We start from the raw sequence: 27,687 nt of genomic DNA on the forward strand, positions 1-27,687 counted from the left end.
ACTTGTAGGAATTCTACAGATTCCCTCTCTTGGGATCCAGCACCAATCTGATTTTCCTAATATACCTGAATATTGAAATTCCCCATGATTATCGTAATATTGCCCTTTTGACATGTATTTTTTACTTCCTGTTGTAATTTGTAGCCCACATCCTTGCCACTGTTTAGAGGCCTGTATATAACTCCCATAGGATCTTTATACACTTGCAGTTTCTTTATCACCCCCACAAAGATTCTGCATCTTCTTGATTTTATGTCACCTCTTCCTAAGGATTTGATTTAATTTTTACCAACAGAGCCACCCCTCCCCTCTGCCAACCTGGCTGTCCTTTCGATATAATGTGCATCCTTGCATGGTAAGCTCCCAATTATGATCTTCTATCAGTGATGACCACACTGTGATGCCTGCCAATCTCTAACTGTGCTACAAGATCATCGACCTTATTTGGTATACTGTGTGCATTCAAAAATAATACCATCAGGCTTATTTTTGCCACTGTTTTCAATTTCAATCACACTGCAACTCATCCCACTGACTGCAATTTTGCCCTATCATCTACCTGTCCTTCCTGATACTCTCACCGCACACTGCATCATGTTGGGTACCAATTGCCCATCCTCAGCCCTATCACTCTGGTTTTCATTCCCTGGCCAAATTAGTTTAAACTCTCCCCAACAGCTCCAGCAAACCTGCCTGCAAGGATATTGGTCCCCTTCGGGTTCAGGTGTAACCTGTTCCTTTTCTACAGGTTATACCTTTCCCAGAAGAGACTCCAATGATCCAGAAAGCTTAAGGCTTGCCCAAAGCATCAGTTCGTCAGCTATGCATTTGTCTGCCAAATCATCTTATTCTTACCCTCACTGTGTGTGGCCCAAGCAGCAATTAATAAATTACTACTCTGGAGGTCCTGCTTTTCAGCTTTCTACCTAGCTCCCTAAAATCTCTCTTCAGGACTTCCTCACCTTTCCTACTTATGTCATTGGTGCCAATATGTACCAAGACTTCTGGTTGCTCACCCTTCCTCTTTTGAATACCATGGACCTGATCCAAGACATCCCTGACCCTGGTACCTGGAAGTCAACATACCATCTGGGTATCTCTTCATGTCCACAGAATCTCATCTTTACTCCTCTAACTATGGAATTCTCTATTAATACTGTGGTCCTCTTCTCCCACATTCCCTTCAGAGCCACAGAACTAGATTCACTGTCAGAGACACAGTCACTTTGGCTCCCTCCTAGTGGTTGCCTCTCACCCCCAACAGTATCCAAAGATGGGAATGGCCACAGTGGTACTCTGCATTGGCTGTCTATTCCCTTTCCCTCTCCTAACCATCACCCAAGTACCTGCTTCTCACTATCTCCCAGTAGCTCCTATCTATCACTTCTTCAGTTTCCCCTATGAGCTAAAGGTCATCGAGCTGCAGCTCTATTTGCTTAGTACATTTTTTGAGGAGTTGTAGCTTAGTGCACCTGGAGCAGATATGTATATCTGAGAGGCTGGAGGTCATCCAGAATTCCCACATCTGACAAAGAACACAACACAGCCCTGGAGCCATTCTCACTCATGAACTGTGAGGAAGAATGAAGAAGACTAAACTTACCAGGAACTTGCCTCACCCAAGCCTGTTGATTTAAAACCTTCCCACCGCAGCACAATGGGCGCTCTGCTTGCCTACCATTCCTGATAGTCTGTTCTAGGCACCCACCATGCTGCATAAAAGCGAGTTTCTTGCCTTTATTTAAACTTCCCATGTTTCACCATAAATGCACATCCTGTCATATTGGACATATTTACCCTGGAAAAAATAGTTTCTGTAAAATTCACTGAATAATTACATGTTTATGGATGATCATATAAAAACAAGCAAGCATAGGAAAGTTAATTTATAAGAAAAAATGGCAATTCTATACTCCAATACAAAACTATCTAAAACCCAAGTTGTCTTTGCTGTAGTGCTTCTTCTCCCTCCTATGTGCACTTGAGAGCTGACAGGGGTACAAGGGGTGACAGTAAGGTAGTGCTCCAAGGGGTGGATTATGGGAGGGGCTGTACCGAGGGAGTGATGCCACGTTGGGGAGAGAGTGCTGAGGGAGAATTGGGTCAGAAAGTGAGCTGCACTCTGACATGGTACCAGAGTATCTGGCTGGAGTGTTGTTCTCAGAATTAGAATCAGGTTTATTAACACTATCATAAATCGTGAAATTTGCTGTTTTGTGGCAGCATACAGTGCAATACATAAAAAAAATTACTATGTTACAATAAATAAATACTTCAAAAAGGGGCAGTGTTCATGGGTTGTTCAGAGATCTGATGGCGGAGGGAAGAAGCTGTTCCTGCATCGCTGAGTGTTGGTCTTAAGGCTCCTGTATCTCCCCTTAGAAACATCCTCTGTGTCGCTTTGTACATCACCCTGGGCTTCCATAAGACATAGCAGAATTAGGCCATTTGGCCCATCAAGTCTGCTCCACAATTCCTTCAAGGCTGATTTATTATCCCTCTCAATCCCATTCTCTTGCCTTCTCCACGTAACCTTTGATACCCTCACTAATCAATAACCTATCAATCTGCAAGCTTGTAGAATCAGAATCTGGTTTATTATCACAGACATGTCATGAAATTTGTTCATTTGTGGCAGCAGTGCAATGCAATACAGACTGTGTATATATTATTGTAAAAAATTTAAATTAATTAAGTAGAGCACAAAGATAGCAAATAAGCCAGGAAGCGTCTGGTGTGGAAGGTACACCTGGAGACTGATTTTACAAAAAGGCTACAAGGGGAAAGCATTTAGAAGGCTCAGGCAAGCATGATACTCATTTTAAAATTCTGTGGATGAATGCACAGTCTTTTTAATTTGATTGTTGGACCGGGGAGATCACTCACACCTCCTGTCATTGTATCATCCTAGCCTGATGGAGGTGGGCCTCATAAACCAACTCTGATCCATGGTAGATGGACCACTTGTCTGGTGCACAGACTCTGCTGAGATCAGCACAAGAAAGTTCACAGCAGCTTGACACATGGGTCTGGTAGCTGTTAGCCTTGGCCATCAGTTTGTTGGATAGTGGAAATGGAAGGACAGGAGTAACACGTAAGGCTGTCAGTGACTTAACGCCTGGTCCACTGGCTCAGAGCATTCAAAGTGAGGAGAAAGGGAGATAAGACCAAATATGAAGATGTCAAAGGTAAGTTTTTAAGTTTGTAAAAATATTTTGCTTAGGGATGGTGGGTGTGTGGAACATGGTGGTTAATGTCAGGATTCTTTCCAGTGTGGAGTAACAGAGGGAGCCTGGGGTCCATGTCCATAGATTCCTCCAAGTTGTTGCATGTCGATAGTGTTGTTGTGGTGAACTATGTGCCTGTCGGGACACGCCCCCTGCTGACTGCTCCTGTGGCTCCTCCCACAGGCCCCTGTATAAAGGTGATCTGAGGCCATACGCTCGGCCTCAGTCTCCAAGACATTGTATGATAGACACTCATTCCTGGTTCCTTCTTCCAGTCAATAAAAGCCGATATCTCGCCTTACATCTCAGTGTGAGTTATTGATGGTGCATCAGTTGTTAAGCTTGCTTTGTGACAGAACAGCCCCTCAGTGCATATCAGGGCTTCCTCAGATTTAGCCTGGGTTTTGTGCATGATGTGTGGGGTGGGTCTGGGACCTTCTCACGTATGAGGCTCCACTAACACAGGGTGTGAAATTGATTAAGGGAGAGTTCAATTCCAAAGGATGCAGAGGATTGTGATTTGTTCCAAGTGGATTAGCTGCTTGTTTCAGTGTTGTGTGTCTGGGGCACCTTGTCATTGAACACCCCTATATCTCACACAGATATGCAGAGCAACTCTGAAGTGGTTACTCTCTGATATTTGATAAAATTATCTGTAGCTGGTAAACAATGCATTATTTATTTAATTTCCAGTATAAGCTGTCTCACACCATTTCTCATTTACCTTGCCGCTGACTCGGTCGGTTGGCTTCCAGTTTAATTTTGGATCTCCACAGTACATGGTGACAGCTCAGAATGAGAGAAACCATGCAGCTAGCCCAGAGGATTCCATGAATGAATTTCTCCCTCCACCTGTTTATGTGATTTTAGGGTAATTGATATTGCTCAATAATTTATTTTCATGTTGGCCTCCTATGGTTGTTTTGCTGTGTTGGGCCATTGCTGTAGCTGATACAGGTCGACCTGCCACACAGTCATTATTTAACCTTCCCCAGCAGTTTGGGTGTCTCCAAATGTGTATTTATTTTTATATCCAACACTATGCTCAGTGTAATTGTTCTTCAATAAATGTTTGATCTCATTTCAAGAGGACTAAAATATAATTCAAGGATATAATGCTGAGTCTTAATAAGGCATTGGTCAGACTACATCTGAAGTATTGCGAGGAGTTTTGAGCCCCTTATCTTAGAAAGAATGTGTTGGCATTGGAGAAGGTCTAGAAGAGGTTCATAAGAATTATCCTGGTAATGGAAGGGTTAACATCCGAGGAGTGTTTGATGGCTCTGAGTCTGTATTCATTGAAGTTTGGAAGAATGAGGGCGACCTCATTGAAAGGCCTAGAGAGAGTGCACACGTGGAGATTATTTCAATAGTGGGGGAGACTAGGATCAAAGGGCACAGCCTCAGAGGAGAAGGACCTCCTTTGAGAACAGAGATGAGGAGGAATTCCTTTAGCCAGGATGTGGTGAACCTGTGAAATTCATTGCCACAGACGGCTGTGGAGGCCAAGTCATTGGGTATATTTAAAGTGAGGTGATTAGTAAGGGTTTTAAAGGTTATAGGGAGAAAGCAGGATAATGTGGATGAGAGCAAAAATAAACCAGCAAAGATGGAATGGTGGAGCAACTCAATGGGCTGAATGGCTGAATTCTGTTCCTATGTCTTATGGTTTCTTTAAGCAGACTGATATGATAATAAGCCAAAAGGGAATATGATAATTATTATAGCTCAGGCCAAGGACATTGTGCCTCTCCTTGCCTGTATCAGCTTTGTGAAAGAATCCTCTAACTGATGCTACACCCCCGTCACTGGAAATGTTTCACCTTCAAGTATTTAATTGACTCTTTGGCACAAAATCAGTTCCATTTATAGAGCATATCCATGTGGAGTAAACGCATTCCCTTCAAGATCATTGACAATGTGGACCTGCAGAAAGAAAAAAGTGATAGTGTTGGTGACTGAGGACATGGTTGTGAGAGAGGCTTTAAGGAGCATTTTAAAACACAAGAGGCCAAGGGGTTTGGGAAGGGCTGGAGGAATGCAGGGCCCAAGATATACAGAGCTGTGTGATTAAGTTCAGGGTGATGAAGAGATCAGAGCTCTCAGAAGGATGTAACCCTGAATTCAAACCCAGTTGAGTTTATTGTCACATGCACTAGTACAGTGAGGTACAGGTACAAATGAAAAACTTGCTTGCAGCAGCATCATAGGAATATAGGTTCAGAGAGGGGAAAGAGAACTATGAAAATAGTTTTAAAGATACATTCCACAAGCAAAGTTAGACTAGCAGATGTTTCCAGTTGTAGCTTTAAAACCACACAGTGAAAACTTAAAATAAGAAGCAATTTTGTCTCAAATTTTGATGAAACTATGAGGGGAGGTTTGGAAGGTTTAGGAGGCTTTGTTCATTGGGGTTTAGCAGAATGAGGGTTGATCTTATAGAAACAGAGGTCATTCTGAAAGGGATTGAGAGGAAAGGTACAGTACAGAAACAGGCTGTGTATGCGCTTATCATCAGTTTTAACCAATCCCATCTACCTGCACGCGATCCATGTCAGTCCATTCCCTGTTGGTTCATGTGTCTGTCTAAATGTCTCTTAAACATTTCTGCTTCCAACACTTCCGCTGGCAAAATGTTCCAGGCACCTGTACTCACTGTGAAAAGAACTTTGCCTGATAAATCTCCTCTCACCTTAAACCTATGCAGCACAGTAGTGTAATGCACCAGTGATCAGGGTACAATTCCCATCCCGTCTGTAAGGAGTTTGTACATTAGAAACATAGAAAACATACAGCACCATACAGGCCCTTCGGCCCGCAAAGCTGTGCTGAACATATTCCTACCTTAGAACTACTTTACTCATAGCCCTCTATTTTTCTAAGCTCCATGTAGCCATCCAGGAGTCTCTTAAAAGACCCTATCGTTTCCACCTCCACCAGCGCCACCAGCAGCCCATTCCACGCACTCACCACTGTCTGCTTAAAAAAAACTTACCCCTGACATCTCCTCTGTACCTACTTTCAAGCACCTTAAAGCTATGCCCTCTCATGCTAGCTATTCCAGCCCTGGGAAAAAGCCTCTGATTATCCTCACGATCAAGGCCTCTCATTATCTTGTACACCTCTATCAAGTCACCTCACATTCTCCCCATGACTGTCTGGCTTTCCTCTGGGTACTCTTTACAGACAGCAATGCAAATTGAACCCGGATTAATGGCGCTGTAATAGTATTACACTAACCACTATGCTTCCCTAATCACTCCATGGAATTGTTATGGGTCAAGTTCACATTCTTAGTGTAGGAATTATCAGTCAACGTGCTGTTGTTTCGGAGGAGCAAATTCCCCGTCTCTCTTTAAAAGAAATGAATGGTTCCTTAGTGATTTCTCTGCCAGCCTTGGGGCAAGACCCAGGAACAAGAACACAACGGTTTATGAGGACAGGTTAGTACAGCTGCGGCTTTTTTCCTTCAATTGAAGGCAGATGAATGGTGTACAAGGTGTGAGACACATAGATTGAGTGGACAGCCAGAGACTTTTTCATAGAAATGGCTAGTATCGGGGGCATAATTTTAAGGTGATTGGAGGAAATTATAGAAGGTATGCCAGAGGCAACACACACAAAATGTTGGAGGAACTCAGCAGGCCAGGCGGCATCTGTTGAAAAGAGTACTGTTGACGTTTCAGGCCGAAACCCTTTGGCAGGACTGGAGAAAAACAGTTGAGAAGTAGATTTAAAAGATAGAGGGAGGAGAAAGAGAAACACAAGGGGGAGGGATGAAGTAAAGGTTGACTGGTGAAGGAGATACAGGGCTTGAGAAGGGGTGAGCCTAATAGAAGAGGGCAGAAGGTCATGGAAGAAAGAAAAGGGGGGAGTAGCACCATGGGTGGTGATGAGCAAGCAAGGAGAAAAGGTGAGAGAGGGTACAGGGGATGGGGAATGGTGAAGGAGAGTTGGGGGACATTACTGGAAGTTCAAGAAATCAATGTTCATGCCATCAGGTTGGAAGCTACATAGATTGACTATAAGGTGTTGTTCCTCCAACCTAAGTATGGCCTCATTATGACAGTGGATACAAACATGCCGTGGATAGACATATTGGAAAAGGGATGGGAATTGGAAATGAAATGGGAGGCCACTGGGAGATCCCGCTTTTTCTGGCAGATGGAGTGTAGATGCTCAGCAAAGCAGTTTCCCGATCTACCATCTTTCCAGGTGAGGTGACATTTAACCTAACAGACTCACAGGTGAAGTGTTGCCTTACCTGGAAAGACTGTTTGGGGCCATGAATAGTAGTGAGGGAGAAAGTATAGGGGCAAGTGTAGGATTAGTTCTGCCTCTTACCTGACATAGATTGCAAGACGTTTTGTTGAGCACCTACACCTCCCAACAGTGAAGATAGGAATGGAATGAGGTGGTGGATAAATGCATGGCTGAAGAATTGGAGCAGGGGGGCAGGGAATCAGATTTCTGGATTATTGGGACCTCTTCTGGGGCAGGTTTGACCTGTACAAAAGGGACGGGTTACACTTGGATCCAAGGGGGAACAATATATTGTGGCATGTTTGTAAGAGCTGTCGGGAGTGTTTTAAACTAATATGGCAGGGGAATAGGAATCAGTATGTTAGAGCTGAGAATGAGCCAACAGGTTTACAAGTAGATGATGGGTGTAACGTGAATGTAAGGAAGGACAAGTCAATGACTGGGTACAAATGCAGACTGAGCAAAGAGTGAAATTGTACCACTGAGGCAAAATTCATAGGGGCAAAGAATGCAGGACTGAAGGTGGTGTATTTAAATGTATGTAGCATTTAGAATAAGTTGGATGAACTGGTGGCGCAATTGGAGATTGGTCAGAATGACACTGTAGACATCACTGAGTCGTGGCTGAAAATCGGTCATAGTTGAATTTAACCTCAAAGGATATACCTTGCATTGAAAGAACAGACAGGAAGGCCTAGGCAGTGATGTGGCTCCATTGGTAAAAGAAGGAATTACATCTTTAGAAAGAGTTGACATAGGGTCAGAGAATGTTGAATCTTTATGGGTGCAGTTAAGAAACTGCAAAGGTAAATAGAGACCATAATGGGAATCATATAAAGGCCTCCATATCATAGCCAAGATGTGGGGTTGACATTGCAAAGGGAGCTGGAAAAGGCATGTATAAGGGTAATGATACAATTGTTATGAGTGACTTCAATATGCAAAGAGGTTGGAAAAATCATGTTGGTGTCAGATTGTAAGAGGGAATTTGTTGAATGCCCATGAGATGGCTTTTTAGAGCAGCTTGTACTCAAGCCTACTCGGGGAAAGGCAACCTTAGGTGAAATAACCCAGGTTTTATTAGGGAGCTTAATGTAAAATAACCCCTAGGAGGCAGTGATCATAATATTGAATTCATACTTGAGAGGGAGAAGCATAAGTCATGTGTATCAGTATCACAATGGAATAAAGGGAATTGTAGAGGCAGGAGAGAGGAGTTTGCCCAGGAAGATCAGAGGAGGATACTGGCGGGGATGTTGGTAAAACAGAGGTTTTCAGTTATATAAAGAATAAAAGGGAGGTGAGAGTTGATATTGGACCACTGGAAAATGCTGCTGGTGAGGTAGTAATAGGGGACAAAGAAATGGCAGATGAACTTAATATGTACTTTGCTTCAATCTTTACTGTGGACAGATGGACTACACCACAGAGTCCTGAAAGAGATTACTGAATTGATAACGGATACATTGGTCATGATCTTTCAAGAATCACTCGATTCTGGCACGATCCTGGAGGACTAGAAAATTGCAAATGTCACTCCACTCTTTAAGAAGGGAGAAAAACAAAGGAGAGGAAATTATAAGCCAGTTAGCCTAACCTCAGTGGTTAGGAATGTAATGGTAATGGTAGTCCATTATTAATGATGAGGTTTCAGGGTACTTGGAGACTGATGATAAAGTAAGTCAAAGTCAGCATGGTTTCTGTAAAGGGAAATCTTGCCTGACAAAACTGTTGGAGTTCTTCAAAGAAGTATCAAGCAGGGTGGACAAAGGAGAAGTAGTGGATGTCATTTACTTGGATTTTCAGAAGGCACTTGATAAAGTGCCTCACTTGAGGCTGCTTAAGATAAAATCCTATGATGTTACAGTAAAGATACTGGCATGGATAGGGGTATGGCTGTTAGGCAGGAGGAATTGAGAGGGAATAATGGAGGCCTTTTCTGGTTGGGTGCCAGTGTCCAGTGTTGTTCCTCTGGGATCAGTATTGAAACCACTACTTTTCACTTTTTTTTTTCAATGATTTAGATAGTGGAATTGATGGCTTTTTGACAAAGTTTGCAAATGATAAGAAGACAAGTGGAGGGGTAGGTAGTGCTGAGGAAGCTACATGATTGCAGTAGGACTTACACAAGTTGGAAGAATGGGTAAAAAAGTGGCAGCTGGAATGCTGTGTTGGGAAATGTATGATAATGCATTTTGGTAAAAGGAACAATAGTGCAGACTATTATCTACATGGAAAGAAAATTCAAACATCAGAGGTGCAGAGAGACTCATGAGTCCTCATGCAAGATTCCCAGACGGTTGATTCACAGGTTGAGTTTGTGTTTTAAAAAAAAGCAAATGTAATGTTGGCATTTATTTTGAGGGGAATAGAATATAAGAACAAGGAGATAATGCTGAAGCTTTAGAAGACACTTGTCAGGCTGCACTTAGAGTATGTCAACAACACTGGGCCCCATATCTCAGAAAGGATATATTATCATTGGAGAGAGTCCAGAGTAGGTTTACGAGGATGATTCCAGGAAAGAAATGGTTAACATGTGAGGAGTGTATGGCAGCTTCGGCCCTGTACTCACTGGAATTTAGAAGAATGTGTGGGGGATCTCATTGTAACCTATCAAATATTGAAAGGACTAGATGAGGTGGATGTGGAGAGAATGTTTCCTCTGGTGGGGGTATCCAGAGGTAGAGGGCACAGCCTTAAAATTGAGGGGCAACCTTTGAGAACAGAAGTAAGGAGGAATTTTTTTTAGCCAAAGAGTGGTGAATCTGTGGGATGGTCTGCCAAAGACTGTGGTGGAGGCCAAGTCTGTGGGTATATTTAAAGTGGAAGTTGATAGATTCCTGATTGGTCAGGGCATCAAGGGATATTGTGAGAGGGCAGGTGTATGGGCTTGAATGGGATTCGGGATAAGCCATGATGAAATAGCGGAGCAGACTCTGTGGGCCGAATGACCTAATTCTGCTCCTACCTTATGGTCTTATGGATGCAAACTATACACTTTACTGTATATTCTGATGCTTCGATTTACATGTGACAAGTAAGGCTAATCTTTCTCTTTATATGCCTTTAGTGTTTGAAAGGAAGTCTCTAACTATCTAAAGATGCTGGAGAACAGGTTGAAGACACTAGAGACTGGGGTAACTGTCTTGAACAAAGGTTAGCCTAGTTAGGACAGGGATGCAGAAGAATTTCTGCTTATTCCCCTCCTTGACTTGTTTGGTTCTTCTAGCATCTTGTGTATATTGCTTTAGTTTTGTAGCATCAGCAAGATTCTTTGTGTTTATGGAGTCCCTGGACCTGGTTACAACACTGCAGCCGATGTTTATATGCAGAAGATGGAAATAGAAAACAAGTGACCTACTATGCCTTCAAGGACAGTTGTGAATAGAACATAGAACAGTACAGCACAGTACAGGCTCTTCGGTCCGCAAAGTTGTGCCAACCTTTTAACCTGCACTTTGTTCAATCTAACCCTATCCTCCCACACAGCCCTCCAATTTTCTATCTTCCATGTATCTAAGAGGATGCAGTGAATGTATCCACCCCTACCACCACCCCGGCAGCAAGTTCCACACACACACTAGAGAAAACTTGTCTCTGACATCCCCTGTATACTTGCCTCCAATTGCCTTTAAATTATGCCCTCTCTTCAATTGCCCCCTCCGGAGAAATGCACTTGCTCAACAACCAGCAAGTGTGCTCAGGGCTCAGCCTGAGATCTCTGCACAGCACAAGGGTGCAAGGACCTGTGTGGAAAAATGCAGAGGCAGCGGATCAGTGAGTACCTTCCAGACTGGAGTCAGGGGTCACCCCGCTGCTATGGATAGTGTGATTAAATACAATGTGTAGAGTTGTGAATGGCTGGTTGTGATAGCTGGCTGTCAGATTGATTGATCAAACACAGTGGTCATAGCTGTAGCCCTATCCACTGGAAGCAAATGTTTGAACAAAACTTTTGATTTACTCACAGATGAGAAACCAGATGAGAAATGGATTGTGTTTGATGGGCCAGTGGACACGCTCTGGATTGAGAGCATGAACTCAGTCATGGATGACAACAAAGTGTTGACATTGATCAATGGGGAGCGGATATCGATGCCCGATCAGGTAGGCCCCATCACCAACATCTTTTGAAGAAAATCGAATGCTTGCATCCTTGTCTCTGGACATCCAGAGGACGGTGTGTGTGGAGTTCATTTCTGTTTCCTTTCCCTTGAATAGTAAGGTCAAATCTCATTCTGACATACTGAGGATCTGTTCACCAAATCCAATGGTGAAATGTATATGAGTATTTGTGATTCAGTATGTGTATGAACTATAACCATATAACAATTACTGCATGGGAACAGGCCATCTCAGCCCTTCTAGTCCGTGCCGAATGCTTACTCTCACCTAGTCCCACCGACCTGCACTAAGCCCATAACCCATAATCATATAGACAGAGCCCACTGGAGCATGCAGTGCCCTGTTGCAGTGAAACTGGGGGGAGGGGGTAAACAGAGCAGCATGCTCTCAATGTGGCCTTGCTTTATTATAATAGTTCATTATGTGCCATGTAATATGTGGTAGGCAATCATGGTCTTTCCATGACCATACACGTAGTTGTTTGCCTGTTCTCCATCTCCCTCTGGTGCTTCCCCCCTCCCCCTTTCTTTCTCCCGAGGCCTCCCGTCCCATGATCTTTTCCCTTCTCCAGCTCTGTATCACTTTCACCAATGACCTTTCCAGCTCTTAGCTTCATCCCACCCCCTCCGGTCTTCTATCATTTCACATTTCCCCCTCCCCTCACTTCTTTGCCTAGCCTGCTGTGTTCTACCAGCATTTTGTGTGTGCTGTTGTTCAAATATCTTACTCTCTTTCCTTTCAGTTAGTCCTGACGAAGGGTCTTGGCCCAAAACGTCGACAGTGCTTCTCCTTATACATGCTGCCTGGCCTGCTGTGTTCCACCAGCATTTTGTGTGTGTTGTTTGTCTTTCCATGACCATGCTTGTTCTTGACAAATTTTTGCTACAGAAGTGGTTTGCCATTGCCTTCTTCTGGGCAGTGCCTTTACAAGACAGGTGACCCCAGCCATTATCAATACTCTTCAGTGATTGTCTGCCTGATGTCAGTGGTCGCATATCCAGGACTTGTGATATGCACCAGCTGCCAATATGGCCATTAACCACTTGCTCCCATAGCTTAATGTGACTCTGATTGGCAGCTAAGCAGGTGCTACACCTTGCCCAAGGGTGACCTGTAGGCTAGCGGAAGGAAGGGGTGTTTCATACCTCCTTTGGTAGAGATGTATCTCTACCCCACCACCCCATTGTGCCAGTAACATATCCTGTCTTACATAACCATACGCTTCATACTTTGTCAGCCTGTCAATATTCAGACCATGCTACTCAGGGACTTCTGTTAATAATTATTTTGTGACTATGCTGGATCATAACTTTGTGTGTGATGTGCTGTGAATGACTGTGTTTTGTACCTTGGTCCCAGAGGAATGATATTTTGTTTAGCTATGTTTATGTGTATAGTTGAATGACAATAAACAAACTTGAATAGCTGAACCTAAGACCTGCTGATCTGTGAACCACTGCACCAAAGGTAATTTGGAACACCCTGGTTCTTTGACAATGGGTTTTCTCTCTTACTGCCAGGTTTCTTTGCTGTTTGAGGTGGAGAATCTGGCGGTGGCCTCTCCTGCCACAGTTTCACGCTGTGGGATGGTTTACACTGACTACACTGACCTAGGATGGAAACCATTTGTTGAGTCGTGGTTGAACAAACGGCCCAAGGTACTTGCTCGGTTGGTAGAAACCCAAGGTCTACCTGACTGATCTATCGAATGTTTCACAGATTTGCTCAAGAGCTTTCCTTATTGTGGGCATGTGTATCTGTGGACAAGTGTAAGGTTGGGCTTGTCTCTCCACTGGGAAGCCTTCCCATCCTCAGCCATGACCTTCCCCCATTCTTCTGAATTCACGCTCATGAACCTGGAATCAATTAAATGCCATTTCAGGTTTGTTGTTTTAAGAAGTGTTGCTGTTGGACTGTAAGGTGATGGACTAAAGCATAAACCCAATTTATTCACTCCATCCCACAATGTTGTACATCTGTTGTTAATTGCCTCTGAAGCTGGTCAATCACAGCAAACTACATCAGGCAGCCCCTCCCCTTCAAAGCAGTATCTCCTTTGCTCTTGCTGTTAGTGTGCCCACATCCCAGGGATTTAATTTGGAGATACAGCATGACCTTCCAGCTGAACAAACCCATGCCATTTAATTACCCCATGTGACTAATTAACTTGAACGTCTTTGAACGATGGGAGGAAACTGAAGCACCTGGAGGAAACTCATGCAGTCATAAGGAGAACGTACAAAGTCCTGAGAAATGGCAGATGGAGTTTACCTCAGATAAATTTCAGATGTTGCACCTCAGTAGGCTGAATGCAAGAAGATGATACACTGTTAAGAGCAAAATCAGATTTGGTGAGCAGAGAGATCTTGAGATCCAAGTTCATAGCTCCTTGAAAGTGGCTACACAAGTTAAGAGGTTAAGAAGGCTTATGGAATGCTTGCTTTTATTAGTCGAGACATTGAGTTCAAAAGTCAGGAGGTTATGTTGCAACTTCTAAAACTCTGGTTAGGGCCCATTTGGAGTCTTGTGTGCAGTTCTTGTTGACCTAATATAGGAAGGATGATGAGGCTTTGGAGAGGGAGTAGAAGAAGTTGTCTGGTTAAGAGGGCATGTGCTATCATGAGATCTGGATAAACCTGGGTTGATTGTTCTGGAGTGTCAAAAGCTGAAAGGGATCTGATAGAGGTTTATAAGATAATGAGAGGTATAGATAGAGTGGACAGAGAGTATCTGTTTCCCAGGGTTGAATTAGATTCCAGTGAGCATGCATTGAAGGTGCGGGTGGGCAGGTTCAAGGGGAATGTGAGGGGTAAGGTTTTTACTCAGATGTCTCAAATGCGCTGCCTGGTAGAGGCAAATACAGGTACATAAGAGGCATTTAAGATGTGTTTGGAAGGGCATATGGATGTAAGAAAGATGGAGGGATATGGATCTGGTGTAGGTAGAAGGGATTAATGTGTGTTTCTGATTTGCTTTTTAGCTGGTTTGGCACAACTGTTCCTGTGCTGAACCTGTTCTATGTTCCTTAGTAGCAGGAATTGAACCTGGATTGTAAACACAAAGTACACTGCAGATGCTGGGGTCAAAGGACGAAGGGTCTCAGCCCGAAACGTTGACTGCTCGTTTCCACACATGCTGTCTGACTGAGTGGGCAGCTGGAGACTTTTTACCAGGGCAAAAATGGCTAATATGAGGGGGCATTATTTTAAGGTGATTGGAGGAAAGTATAGGGAAAGTAAGGATGTCAGAGATAAGTTTTATTTACACAGGAGTGGTGGTGGTGGCAGATACATTAGGAACATCTAAGAGACTCTTAGATAGGCATATGGACTTTAGAAAAATGGGGGCTATGCAGGAGGGAATGGTTAGATTGATCTTAGAGAAGGTTAAAAGGTTGGCACAATATTGAAGGCTGAAGGGCCTGTACTGTGCGACGGTGTTCAATGTTCTTAAGAGTCCTTTGGACATGTCTGTTCAAGAAAGTTGGAGCAGCGCAGTAGCATAGTGATCAGTGTAACACTATTGCAGTGCCAGTGACCTGGGTTCAATTCCCAACACTGTCTGTAAGGAGTTTGTGTGTTCTCCCCATAACCACATGGGTTTCCTCCAGGTGCTCCAGTTTCTTCCCACAATCCAAAGGTGTACAAGTTAGTAACATGGGTGTAATTGGGCAGTGTGGGCTTGTTGGGCCGGAAGGGCCTGTTAACATGTTGTTATTTCTAAATAAATTAAAATAACCAGGAAGGCAGCAGGGCAAGGAAGGTGGGAGTCACTTCACACCAAGTACTCCGATGGTACTTTTCACCATGCTACTGCGATGCAGTAATGTTTTCAAGGATCAACTTTATTTACCAAATACATCTACATGTATGGGGAATTTATTGTGACCAGTGTGCACCATGCAACACAAAACAACAGCACTAAACAATTATAATGAATATAGAATTATATAAAAAGAAAGTTGGAGGTTAAGGTACAGATATGGAATACAATGTACACAAATACCAGCATGTATTTACAATGGAAACAATATTATAAGAAGTGGTTTACAATGTTTACAGTGCAGTGCAATGACAGGGGTAATAGAAGGGGGTGGGTTCTAACTAGAATGGCTGATCAGATTAACTGCCTGGGGGGGATGAAACTTTTGTTTTATTCTCTTTGCTTCATTTTTCATGAAACCCCCTTCCACTTGTTACATCTCTGGCCTATTGTGTAAGCAATGGTCCTCCTAATGTCAGGAAAGATTGATGTGATTGACACTCCTCCATTTGATAATGTTTCACTTAAGTGTTACTGGGAGAAAATTAGATATGATGTTTTATTCAATCAATGAGTTTATAGAGTACTGGAGGAAGCTGTGTGATGTGTTGTGTCTGTGCTGTTGCACCATCAGTCCAATTTCTCTGTTATATGCCCATGGCTCTGAATATTACTTACACTGAAGTGTTTCCAGTTCCCTTTCATTTTCATCAGCCGCACGGGTGGAAATTCCAGATTGTCACCTCCCTGCATTCAACAAATGTATTCTTTGCATCTGCTCTGCATCTCCTGCCCATCGCTGTGAATCTGCATTCTTGGACCCCTGAGCCATTCATGGGATTAGCCCTATCTGTTCCTTTTATACACGTAGAAAGTGAGTTAGAGGTACTGTTTTAACAATATCCAAGCACTCGAATATCTAAACTGAGAAATTACAAATTTTTGCCAAAGGCCACACAGAAGCATAGATCTGTATAACACAGTACTGGGCCTTTGGCCTACAATGTCGTAGACCTTTTAACTATTTTAACGTCAATCTGGTCCTTTCCTCCCATTTACCCCTCCATTTTTCTATTATCCACGTGCCTGAGTCTCATAAATGTCCCTAATGTCTCTGCCTCTACTACCACCCCCGTCAGGGTGTTCCATGCACCCACCAGTTTGTGTAAAAAAAACCTACCTCTGACATTCCCCTCCCCCTATACTTCCCTCCAAACACCTTAAAATTATGCCCTGTTGTTTTAGCCATTTCCACCTGGCTATCCACTCTTATCAATGTCTCTTATCAGCTTGTACACCTCTATCAAGTCATCTCTCATCCTCCTTCTCTCCAAAGAGAAAAATTCCAGCTCACTCAACCTATCTTCGTAAGACATGCCCTCTAATCCAAGCAGCACCCTGGTAAATCTCCTTTGTGCCCTCTCTAAAGCTTCCACATCCTTTCTATAATGAGGCGACCAGAATAGAACACAATATTCCAAGTGCGGTCTAACCAGGGTTTTATAGAGTTGCAACATTACCTCACAGCTCTTGAACCCAGACCCACAACATATCACACACCTTCTTAATAACCTATCGACTTGTGTGACAACTTTGAGGGATCTATGGACATGGACCGCTGTTCCTCACCATTAAGAATGAAGGTCAACACACTGTACGCCGCTGTATACATGTGGTAAAGTCTCTTTCCAAATGTACACAGAACAAGATAATGAAATCACACAACCATCTACTCCAGCCTCGTCCTGTCGCCTTTCTTCACTCTCTGTCTTTATTGCCCACTCATGAATCATGTTATCCCTGTGATCCACAGGAGGAGCAGGAGCAGCTTCAGGAAATGTTTCAGAGAAGCATGGAAAAAACGCTGCGTTTCAAGGCAGAAAATTGTAAGGAACTGATCCCTATTGCTGAGCATTCTGGAGTGGTATCTCTGTGCAAGCTCTACGAGACCATGGCTACAGTGGAAAATGGGGTAATTGAGTAACCCAAGGACAATACGTGGCAACAGTTGTAGTGATACATGTTAAGATTAAAATTAGTTTATTTATCACACCTACATTGAAACACGCATCATTTGACAAACACAATCTGAGGATGTGAGCTGTGTGCTCTCTAGTTCACTTGGAGACATCATTTGTGTAGTGGGAGAGAGATTTCAAAAGATGTGTGCAGGGATGTTTGGGACATTCTGCATACCACAGTTCCCTTGGGAACTTTGGATAGTGCATAATTACACATGGCAAGGGCCATGTGTAATTATTTTTCACTTATTTTTTTCTTTTCTTCCTTCCTTCCTTCCTCCCTTCCTCCCTCCCTCCATTTAAACCTAATTTCTTTTTATTGCACAGTTAGAGCAGGGAGGATGCCATGCAAGTTAGTGAAATGCTTCTCTTGCGGGATATGGGAAGGCAGAGAGGCCTCAAGTGTCCCTGACCACTACAGCTGTTCAGGTCTCTGGCACTGAGTCAGAGGAAAGGAGGCAGAAGAGCTGAGCTGTAGTGATTGGTTAGGGGAATAGACAGTGGGTTCTGTGGAGGAGAACAAAATTCCTGGATGATATGTTGCCTCCTGGATTCCAGGATCTCAGATTGTCAGCAGCATTTTTAAGTGGGAAGACGACCAGCCAGAGGTTGTGGTCCATGTAATACCAATAAATAGCTTATGAAGCTTGATGAGGTCCTGCAAAGGGGGTTTAGATAGGTGCCAAGTTAAAGGCCATAACCTCCTGGGTTGTGATCATTGGTGGGACGTGTACAGATGGGACAATTTTTACCTGAACTGGAAGGGGACCAATATCCTTGCAAGAAGTTTTGCCAGTGCTGCATGGGGGGGGGGGGGAAGGGGGGGGGAAGGGGGGGGGATTAAACTAGATTTGCAGGGGGTGGGAACCAGAGTGTCAGAGCAGTTAGTAGAGTGGTTATGGGGAAAGATGTTGGTAAACCTATGAACAAAGCCAGAAATAGAAAGGTTGAGCATGGTGGATTAATGTTCTGAGTTCCTATTTCAATGCAATGAGTATTGTGGGAAAGGCAGATAAGCTTTGGGCATGGATCAGCATTGTAGCCGTTAATGAGATTTGGTCGCAGGTGGGTCAGGACTGGCAGCTCAATATTCCAAGGTGATAGAGTGGGAGGGATTAAAGGGGGAAGGGGAGCACTGGAGAGCTCATCTACTGAGGCTTTACGGGTAGAGGAATATAAAAGGTATGACCACGTTAATGGGGCTATATTACAAACCACAAGTCAGCAGGATTTAGTGAAGCAGATTTTAGAGAGTCAGCAGACTGTTGCAAGAAACATAAGTTTCTGATAATAGGTGATTTTAACTTTCCATATTTTGACTAGGACTCGTATAAAGGGCTGGATAGAATAGATAGTCAAATGTGTTCAGGAAAGTTTCCTTAATCAGTATATAGGTCCCAACTACAAAGTGTGTTAGGGAATGTCACAGGGCAGGTGACAGCAGTTTGTGTAGGGGAATAGCTTGCATCTATTGATCATAATGCCATTATTTTCAGGATAATTTTGAAGAAGGATTGGTCTGATCCTTGGGCTGAGGTTCTAAATTGGAGAAAGGCCAATTTTGATGTTATCAGAAAAGATCTGGCAAGTGTGGATTGGGACAGGCTGTTTTCTGGCAAAGGTGTACTTGGTAAATGGGAGGCCTTCAGAAGTGAAATTTTGGGAGACAACATGTTTAGGGAACCTTGGTTTTCAAAAGTTATTGAGGCTGTAGATATTAATAAGAAAAATGTGCATAGCAGGTATAGGCAGGAAGGAGCAAATGAGGTACTTGAGAAGGTGCTTGCAAGAAAACACTTCAGAAGGAAACCAGGAGAGCTAAAAGAAGTCACGAGTTAGCTCATGAAAATCCCAAGATATTAAGGGCAAAAAGATAACAAGGGACAAAATTGGTCCTCTGGAATTTCAATATGTGCAGCTGAAAGAGTTGGAGGAAATCTTAAATGGACTTTTTCTATCTGTATTTACTTGAGAGATGGATGCATAATGAGGCAAGGTCATGGACCCGATACAGGTTACAAAAGAGGAGGTGTTTGCTGTCTTGAGACAAATTAGGCTGGATAATCCCCAGGGCCTGATAAGATGTTCCCTCTGACCCTGTGGGAGCAGCAGAAATTGCATGGGTCCTAGCAGGGATATTTAAAACATCCTTAGCCAAGGGCGAGGTGTTGGAGGATTGAGATAGCCATTATTTATGAGAGGCTCTAAGAATAATTAATGAAATTATAAGCTGGTAAACCTGACATTAGTATTGGGAAAGTTATTGAAAGGCATTATAAGGGATTGGATATGTAAGTATTTGGATAGATAGGGACTGATTAGGGACGGTCAACATGCCTTTGTACATGGTAAGTCATGTCTACCCAATATTACAGAGTTTCTCGAGGAAGTTACCAGGAAAATTGATGAAGGCAACTTCATGTACATGAACTTTAGCAAGGCCTTTGACAATGGGAGGTTGGTCAAGTGGTTCAGTCCCTCGGCTCTTAGGATGAGGTAATTAATTAGATTAGGCATTGGCTTTGTGTGAGAAACCAAAGAGTGGTTTTAGAGGGTTGCCTCTCTGATTGGAGGCCTGTGACTAGTGGAGTGCCACAGGGTCCATTGCTGGTTGTCATCTATGTTAATAGTTTGGATGATAATGTGGTAAACTGGATTAGCAAATTTGTGGACGACACCAAGATTGGACAGTGGACAGCGAGGAAGTCTATTAAAGCTTGCAGTGGGATCTGGTAAAATAGACTAAAAATGGCAAATAGAATTTAATGCAGACAAGCGTGAGGTGTTCCATTTTGGGAGGACCATCCAGGGTAGGACTTGCATGGTAAGCAGTAAGACATGGTGGAGTATAGTAGAGCGGAGGGTTCTGGGAATACAGATCCATAATTCCTTGAAAGTGTCGTTACAGATAGATAGGGTCATAAAGAGAGCTTTCGACACAATGGCCTTCATAAATCCGTGTATTGAGTACAGGAGATGGGATGTTATGTTGGTGCTGTATAAGATGTTGGAGAGGCCTAATTTGCAGTATTATCTGTACAATTAGTCACCTACCTACAGGAAAGAGGTCAATTAGATTGAAAGAATGCAGAGAAAATTTCCAAGGATATTGCCAGGACTTAAGGACCTGGGCTGTAGGGAAATGTTGAATAGGTCAGGACTTTATTCCCTAGAGCATCGGAGAATGAGGAGAGATTTGATAGGGGTTTAGATAGGGTAAATGCAAGCAGGGTTTCTCCACTGAGGTGTGAGTTTAGAACTAGAGGTCCTAGTTTAAGGGTGAAAGGTGAAATCTTTGAAAGGAACCTGAGGGGGAGCTTCTTCACTTGGAAGATGGTGCAAGTATGGAATTGGCTGCCAGTGGAGGTTGTGGATACAGGTTCAATTACAACTTTTAATAAATGTTTGGATAAGTACATGGATGGGAATTGTATGGAGGACTATGGTCCAAGTGCGGATCAATAGAACTAGACAGAGTAACAGTTCAGCACAGATTGAAAGGGCTAGTTTCTCTGTTGCGGTGCTCTGTAACTCTAAGAAAGTAACAGGGAACTACACCAGAGAGTTACCAGACATGAAGATATTTGGACAAAAATTTGCCGAGATCTTCCATTAATGGAGAGTTTTGTGGGAGAAAGTGGCCAGCCAGCAGATTACAGGGAAATTGCACGACAAGGCAGCTGAAATCTGAGCTGCTGAAGGTGAGACATTTAATTCAAAGATGTATGAGATGCCACAGTTGGAGGGACGTGAAGATCTCAGAGAGTTACTGTATATGGCAGGAGGTTGTGGAGAAAAAGGGAGTGGGAACTAGCCCATCAAGGCAATTGGAAACCAGGAGGTGAATTTCAGAATAGAGGCAGCCAGTATAAGGTGTGATAGATGGACAGGGAACAGCAGCGCAGAAACAGGCACTGTGACACATCCATTCAATGCTGAACTGTTATTCTGCTCACTTGTGGAGTGGGAGGGACAGGAAGTTGAAAGAACAGCCAGAAAAGCTTTGAAATAATCAGGTGTGGAGGCCACGGGAGCATGCAGATGGAGGACTGATGAAGGGTTGGTATTATGAAGTTCACATTACAGTCCAGAGAAGATTCACTGGAATGATCCCAGCAATTAAATGGTTAATTTATGAGGAATGTTTGATGCTCTGGGCCTATATTCACTGGAGTTTAAAAGAATGTGGGGAGTCTGACTAAAACCCACTGAATATTGAGAAACCTAGATGGAATGGACATGAAGAGGATGTTTTCTATGGTGGGGGAGTCTAGGACTAGAGGGCACAGCCTCAGAATAGAGGAGCGTCCAGTAAGAACAGAGGTATTGAGAAATTTCTTTAGCTAGAGGGTAATGAATCTGTGGAAATAATTGCACAGACAGTTGTGGAGGCCAAGTCATTTGGCTATTTAAAGCAGAGGTTGATAGGTTCATAATTTGTAAGGGTATGAAAGATTATAGGGAGAAGGCAGGAGAATGGGGTTGAGAAGGAACATAACAGTCATGATCAAGTGGCAGATCAGACACAATGGGCCAAATGACCTAATTCTGATCCTATGTTTAATGGTCTTATGGATCTAGTTGAAAGAGATAAGTGTCTGGAAATTCAACTCTAGTCGCAAAGGACAGAGAGACAATGTGCAATCTGCCTCCAATCAGCAGTGAAGCTGGTGTCTAGGTACAGCAGTTCTGTGGTTCTCAATATTTCCTAAAATTTAAAAAATGAAGGAAAAAGATGGACATTCCTTCTGCAACCCTCACAAACTGTTGAAGAAACTCAGCAGATCAGACAGTATCTACAGAGGGAATAAATAGTTAACATTTTGGGCTGAGAGCCTTCATCAGGACTGGAAAGAAAGCCTGAATAAGAATGTAGGGAGAGGGGAAGGTGGGTTGGTTGGGGAGAGGGGATAAAGTAAAAAGCTAGGAGGTGATAGGTGGAAAAGGCTGACAGGAAGAGCGAAGGGGAGTGGGATAGGGGAAGAAATTACTGGAAGTTAGAGAGATTGATGTTCATGCCATCAGGTTGGAGGCTACCCAGTTTGAATATGAGATGTTGCTCCTTCAACCTGAGTGTCGCCTTATCGTGGCAGAAGATGAGGCCATGGATGGACAGGGTTGAATAGAAATGTGAAGTCAAATTGAAAAGTCGGCCAATGAGAAATCCTGCCTTTTGCAGTGGTCAGAGTGAAGGTGCTCAACAATGTGGTACCACAGTCCACATCAGGTCTCACTGATGTAGAGCTGGCCATTTTGGATACAACTTGTGAAATGTTGCCTCACCTGGAAAGACTGTTTGGGTCCCCAGATGGTGGAGATGGAGGAAGTGTTGGGGCAATGGTCCTTTGTGTCACAGCAGAGGCAGATCTCAGTTTGCATGGTGTCTCTTTTAGGTGAACCCCGCAGATCCTGATAACTACACGCACATGATTTCCATGGTCTTTCTGTTCAGTTTGATCTGGTCTGTGTGCGCATCCGTGGATGAAGAGGGGAGGAAAAAGATGGATAACTTCTTGCGGGAGATGGACGGCAGCTTCCCCAGCAAGGTGAGATGCTCCCTGGATGTGTCTCATTAGCTCCAGGGGCACTCTTTTGTTCCATTGTTCCTTTACGTATACAAAGAGTGGGGGAATGAAACAAGGGAGGGCAATCCAGGAAGATGTTGGAGAATTTAAGAGGCAAGGACTAGGGCTATGCAGCATCAGATGCTTATGAATTGGAGTGGCATGGTAATGTAGTGGTTAATATAATACTATTACAGCACCAGAGACTGGGGTTCAATTCTTGTTGCTATCTGTAAGAAGTTTGTACATTCTCTCCATGACTGTGTGGGTTTCTTCCGGATGCTCCATTTTCCTTCCACAGTCCAAAGACATACAGGTTAGTAGTTTAATCGTTCACATGGGTGTAATTGGATGGTGTAGACTTGTTGGGCCAAAAAGGCCTGGTACTGTACTCTGCTGTATCTGAAATACCATTAAAAAAGATGTGAGCCATTGGACAACTTCATGAAGTGCATAAAATTGTTAGAAAAAGTACAGGTGCAGCACAGTTAATGGAGAACTAGTCCAGAGCGAGCACAGACACAATGAGCAGAATTTATCCTTTGACAGCACTAATTGATTAATCAGTCCTAAGGCTGAGGTGCTGTTGTCCCCATTCAGGTGTCTACAGATCACCATTGATCAATATTAGAGTCAAAGAAACTGGAAGAGATGCAGTCAAGGTAGCGATAGTATATGGGTATCTGTGCACTTGGACAATAATCTGTTCACCAATTTCCAGCAACTACAGTGACCTTTATCTCATAGTTCCATTTTTTCTCTCTCAATTGTTCATTCATTTCCATTAACATCTCTTCAAGCATTTTAAACCTTTCCTGCACTCTTGATAGAAACAGAATTGGGCCTATTATCACTGACATTGATATTTGTTACTTTGTGATAGCAATATTGTGCAATTTTTAAAAAAATTACCAAAACCTACCACAGAAATATAAAAAATAAGTAAGTAGTGCAAAAAGAGAGCAGAATAGTGAGGTAGTCTTCATGGACTGTTCAGAAATCTGATGGCGGAAGGAAAGAAGCTGTTCCTGAATCACAGTGTGTGGCTTCCCTGATGGTAGTTATGAGAAGAGGGCATGACCTGGGTGGTGAGAGTCCTTAATGATGGGTGGCCCCATGAGCACACCCTTCATCATGCCCATGATGGAGCTGAGTGAGTTTGCAACCCTCTGCAGCGCTTTCCAATCATTTCATTGGTGCCTCGATACTGGATGGTGATGTAACCAGTCAGAATGCCCTCCACAGTACATTTGTAGAAATTTGGTGACACACCAGAAGTTGCTGCATCAGCACAGAAATTCCACAGGGTTACTGAAGCGGAGGGGGTTATAGAGACGGGAAAGTTACACAGACAAAGTTACATTCTGTAACTTCTACATTCTGTTATTGTTTTACCCTGGGGAGTTTTGCTAATGCTATTGAAGAGGGTTTAAACTAGATTTGCAGGGGGTGGGAACCGAAGTGAAGAGGCAGAAGATGGGGAGGTTGGAGCACTAGTAGAGACAGCTTGTAGGGAGCTTATGAGGAAGGATTGGCAGATTTAGAGCAAAGATACACTCAGCCTGACGGTTTGAGATGCGTCTATTTTAATGCAAGGAGTATCATAAACAAGGTGGATGAACTTGGAGTGTGGATCAGTACATAGAACTGTGACATTGTGGCTATTACAGAGACTTGGATGTCTCAGGAGCAGGAATGGCTGCTGAGATGTTTCAAAAAGAGCAGTGAGGGAGACAAAGGAGTTGGGGGCATGGCATTGCTAATTATGGATAGTGTCACGCTGCAGAAAAGGAGGAAGTCACGGAGCATGGTCGACTGAGTCAGTGTGGGTGGAAGGCAGAAACAGGAAACAGGCAATAACTCGACTAAGTGTCTTTATAGACCCCACCCAATAGTAACAGTGATATCGAGGAGCAGATAGGGAGGCAGACTCTGGAACTGTGCAATAATAGGGTTGTTGTGATACGAGATTTTAACTTTCCTGATATTGATATTGATTGGCATCTCCTTGGCACAACGGGTTTAGATGGGGGTAGAATTTGTTAAGTGTATTCAGGAAGATTTCCTGATGCAATATGTAGATAAACCAACTAGAAGAGAGGCTGTACTTGATCTGGTATTGGGTAATGAACCTGGTCAGGTGTCAGACCTCTTGGTGGACAGCATTTTGGAGTTAGTGATCACAACTCTATCTCCTTCACCAAAGTGCTGGAGAGGATTAGGAGCAGACAATTAGGGAAAACGTTCAATTGGGGTAGGGGGAAATAGGATGCTATTAGGCAGGAACATCAGAGCATAAATTGGGAGCAGATGTTCTCAGGGAAATGCATGGCAGAAATGTGGCAAATGTTCAGGGAACATTTGCATGGCCTTCTGCGTGGGTATGTTCCATTGCGGCAGGGAAAGGTTGGTAGGGTTAAAGAACCATGGTGTACAAAGTATGTAAAAAACCTAGTTAAGAAGAAAAGAAAAGCTTACGAAAAGTTCAAGAAACTAGCTACTGTTAGAACTCTAGAAAATTACAAGGTTATTAGGAAAGAGCTTAAGAACGGAATTAGGAGAGCCAGAAGGGGCCATTGGAATGCCTTAGTGAGCAGGATTAAGGAAAACCCCAAGGCATTCTACAAGAATGTGAAGAGCAAGAGGATGAAGTGTGTGAGAATAGGACCAATCAGGTGTGTTAGTGGAAATGTGTGCATGGAGCTAGAGGAGATAGAGGAGGTACTTAATGAATACTTTGTTTCAGTATTCACCAGTGAAAAAGACCTTGGCAATTGTGGGCATGACTTACAGTGGACTGAAATGATTGAGCAAATAGACATTAAGAAAGAGGATGTGCTGAAGCTTTTGAAAAGCATCAAGTTAGATAAGTCACCGGAACAAGATGAGATGTACCCCAGACTACTGAGGGAAGTGAGGGAGGATTTCTCTGAGCCTCTTGCGATGTTCTTTGCATCATCAATAGGGAAGGGAGAAGTACCGGAGGATTGGAGGGTTGCAAATGCTGTTTCCTTGTTCAAGAAAGGGAGTAGAGATAACCAAGGAAATTATAGACCAGTGAGTCTTACTGCAGTGGTGGGCAAATTGTTTGAGAAGATCCTGAGAGGCAGGATTTACGAGCATTTGGAGAGATATAATCTGATTAGGGATAGTCAGCATGGCTTTGTCAAGGTCAGGTTATGCCTTACGAGCCTGATTGAATTCTTTGAGGATGTAACAAAACACATTGATGAAGGTAGAGCGGTGGATGTAATAAGTAAGGTATTTGACAAGTCTCCTCATGCAAGGCTCCTTCAGAAAGTAAGGAGGCATGGGATCCAAGGACACCTTGCTTTGTGAGTCCAGAACTGGCTTCCCCACAGAAGGCAAAGGGTGGTTGTAGATGATTTGTATTCTGCATGGAGGTTAGTGACCAGTGGTGTTCTGCAAGAATCTGTTCTGGGACCCTTCCTCTTTGTTATTTTTATAAATGACCTAGATAAAGAAGTAGAAGGGTGGGTTAGTAAGTTTGCTGATGACAGAAGGGTTGGGGGTGTTGTGGATAGTCTGGAGGGTTGTCAGAGGTTATAGTGGGACATTGATGGGATGCAAAATTGGGCTGAGAAGTGGCAGATGGGCTTCAATCCAGATCAGTGCGAAGTGGTTCATTTTGGTTGGTCCAATTTGATGATAGAATATAACATAAATGTTAAGACTCTTGGCAGTGTGGAGGATCGGAGAGATCTTGGGCTCTGTGTTGATAGGACACTCAAAGCTGCTGTGCAGGTTGACTGTTGTTAAGAAGGCGTATGGTTGAGGAATGCCAATGCGCCATGAGATTGAGTTCAAGAGCTGTGAGGTAATGTTACAGCTATAGAAACATAGAGACATAGAAAATAGGTGCAGGAGTAGGCCATTTGGCCCTTTGAGCTTGCACCGCCATTCAGTATGATTATGGCTGATCATCCAACTCAGAACCCTGTACCTGCTTTCTCTCCATACCCCCTGATCCCTTTAGCCACAAGGGCCATATCTAACTTCCTCTTAAATATAGACAATGAGCCGGCCTCAACTGTTTCCTGTAGCAGAGAATTCCACAGATTCACCACTCTCTATGTGAAGAAGTTTTTCCTCATCTTGGTCCTAAAAGGCTCCCCCTTTATCCTTAAACTGTGACCCCTCGTTCTGGACTTCCCCAACATCGGAAACAATCTTCCTGCATCTAGCCTGTCCCTTTAGAATTTTATACGTTTCAATAAGATCCCCTCTCAATCTTCTAAATTCCAGTGAGTATAAGCCTAGTCAATCCTGTCTTTCTTCATATGAAAATCCTTCCATCCCAGGAATCAATCTGGTGAACCTTCTCTGTACTCCCTCTGTGGCAAGGGTGTCTTTCCTCAGATTAGGGGACCAAAACTGCACACAATATTCTAGGTGCGGTCTCACCAAGGCCTTGTACAACTGCAGTAGAACCTCCCTGCTCCTGTACTCAAATCCTTTTGCTAGGAATGCCAACATACCATTTGCCTTTTTCACTGCCTGCTGTACCTGCATGCCCTGTAAACAACTGGGGTCCCAGCACTGAGCCTTGCGGTACCCCACTAGTCACTGCCTGCCATTCTGAAAAGGTCCCGTTTACTCCCACTCTTTGCTTCCTGTCTGCCAACCAATTCTCTATCCACGTCAACACCATACCCCCAATACTGTGTGCTTTAAGTTTGCACACTAATCTCCTGTGTGGGA

At 43.4% G+C, this 27,687-nt stretch overlaps 1 protein-coding gene across 1 annotated transcript in view; it reads left to right on the top strand.

Moving 5' to 3' along the window:
• Positions 1 to 27,687, top strand: part of dnah2 (dynein, axonemal, heavy chain 2) — a 462,789-nt gene that overhangs the window by 270,334 nt on the left and 164,768 nt on the right. The window contains exons 44-47 of the mRNA XM_059975314.1: positions 11,464 to 11,600; positions 13,139 to 13,276; positions 17,194 to 17,352; positions 22,795 to 22,947. Of these exons, the coding sequence (XP_059831297.1) occupies positions 11,464 to 11,600; positions 13,139 to 13,276; positions 17,194 to 17,352; positions 22,795 to 22,947 (587 nt within the window). The remainder of the gene's footprint in view (positions 1 to 11,463; positions 11,601 to 13,138; positions 13,277 to 17,193; positions 17,353 to 22,794; positions 22,948 to 27,687) is intronic.

This window comes from Hypanus sabinus, chromosome 7 (assembly GCF_030144855.1).
Source record: "Hypanus sabinus isolate sHypSab1 chromosome 7, sHypSab1.hap1, whole genome shotgun sequence".
In the NCBI taxonomy this organism is placed as follows: domain Eukaryota; kingdom Metazoa; phylum Chordata; class Chondrichthyes; order Myliobatiformes; family Dasyatidae; genus Hypanus; species Hypanus sabinus.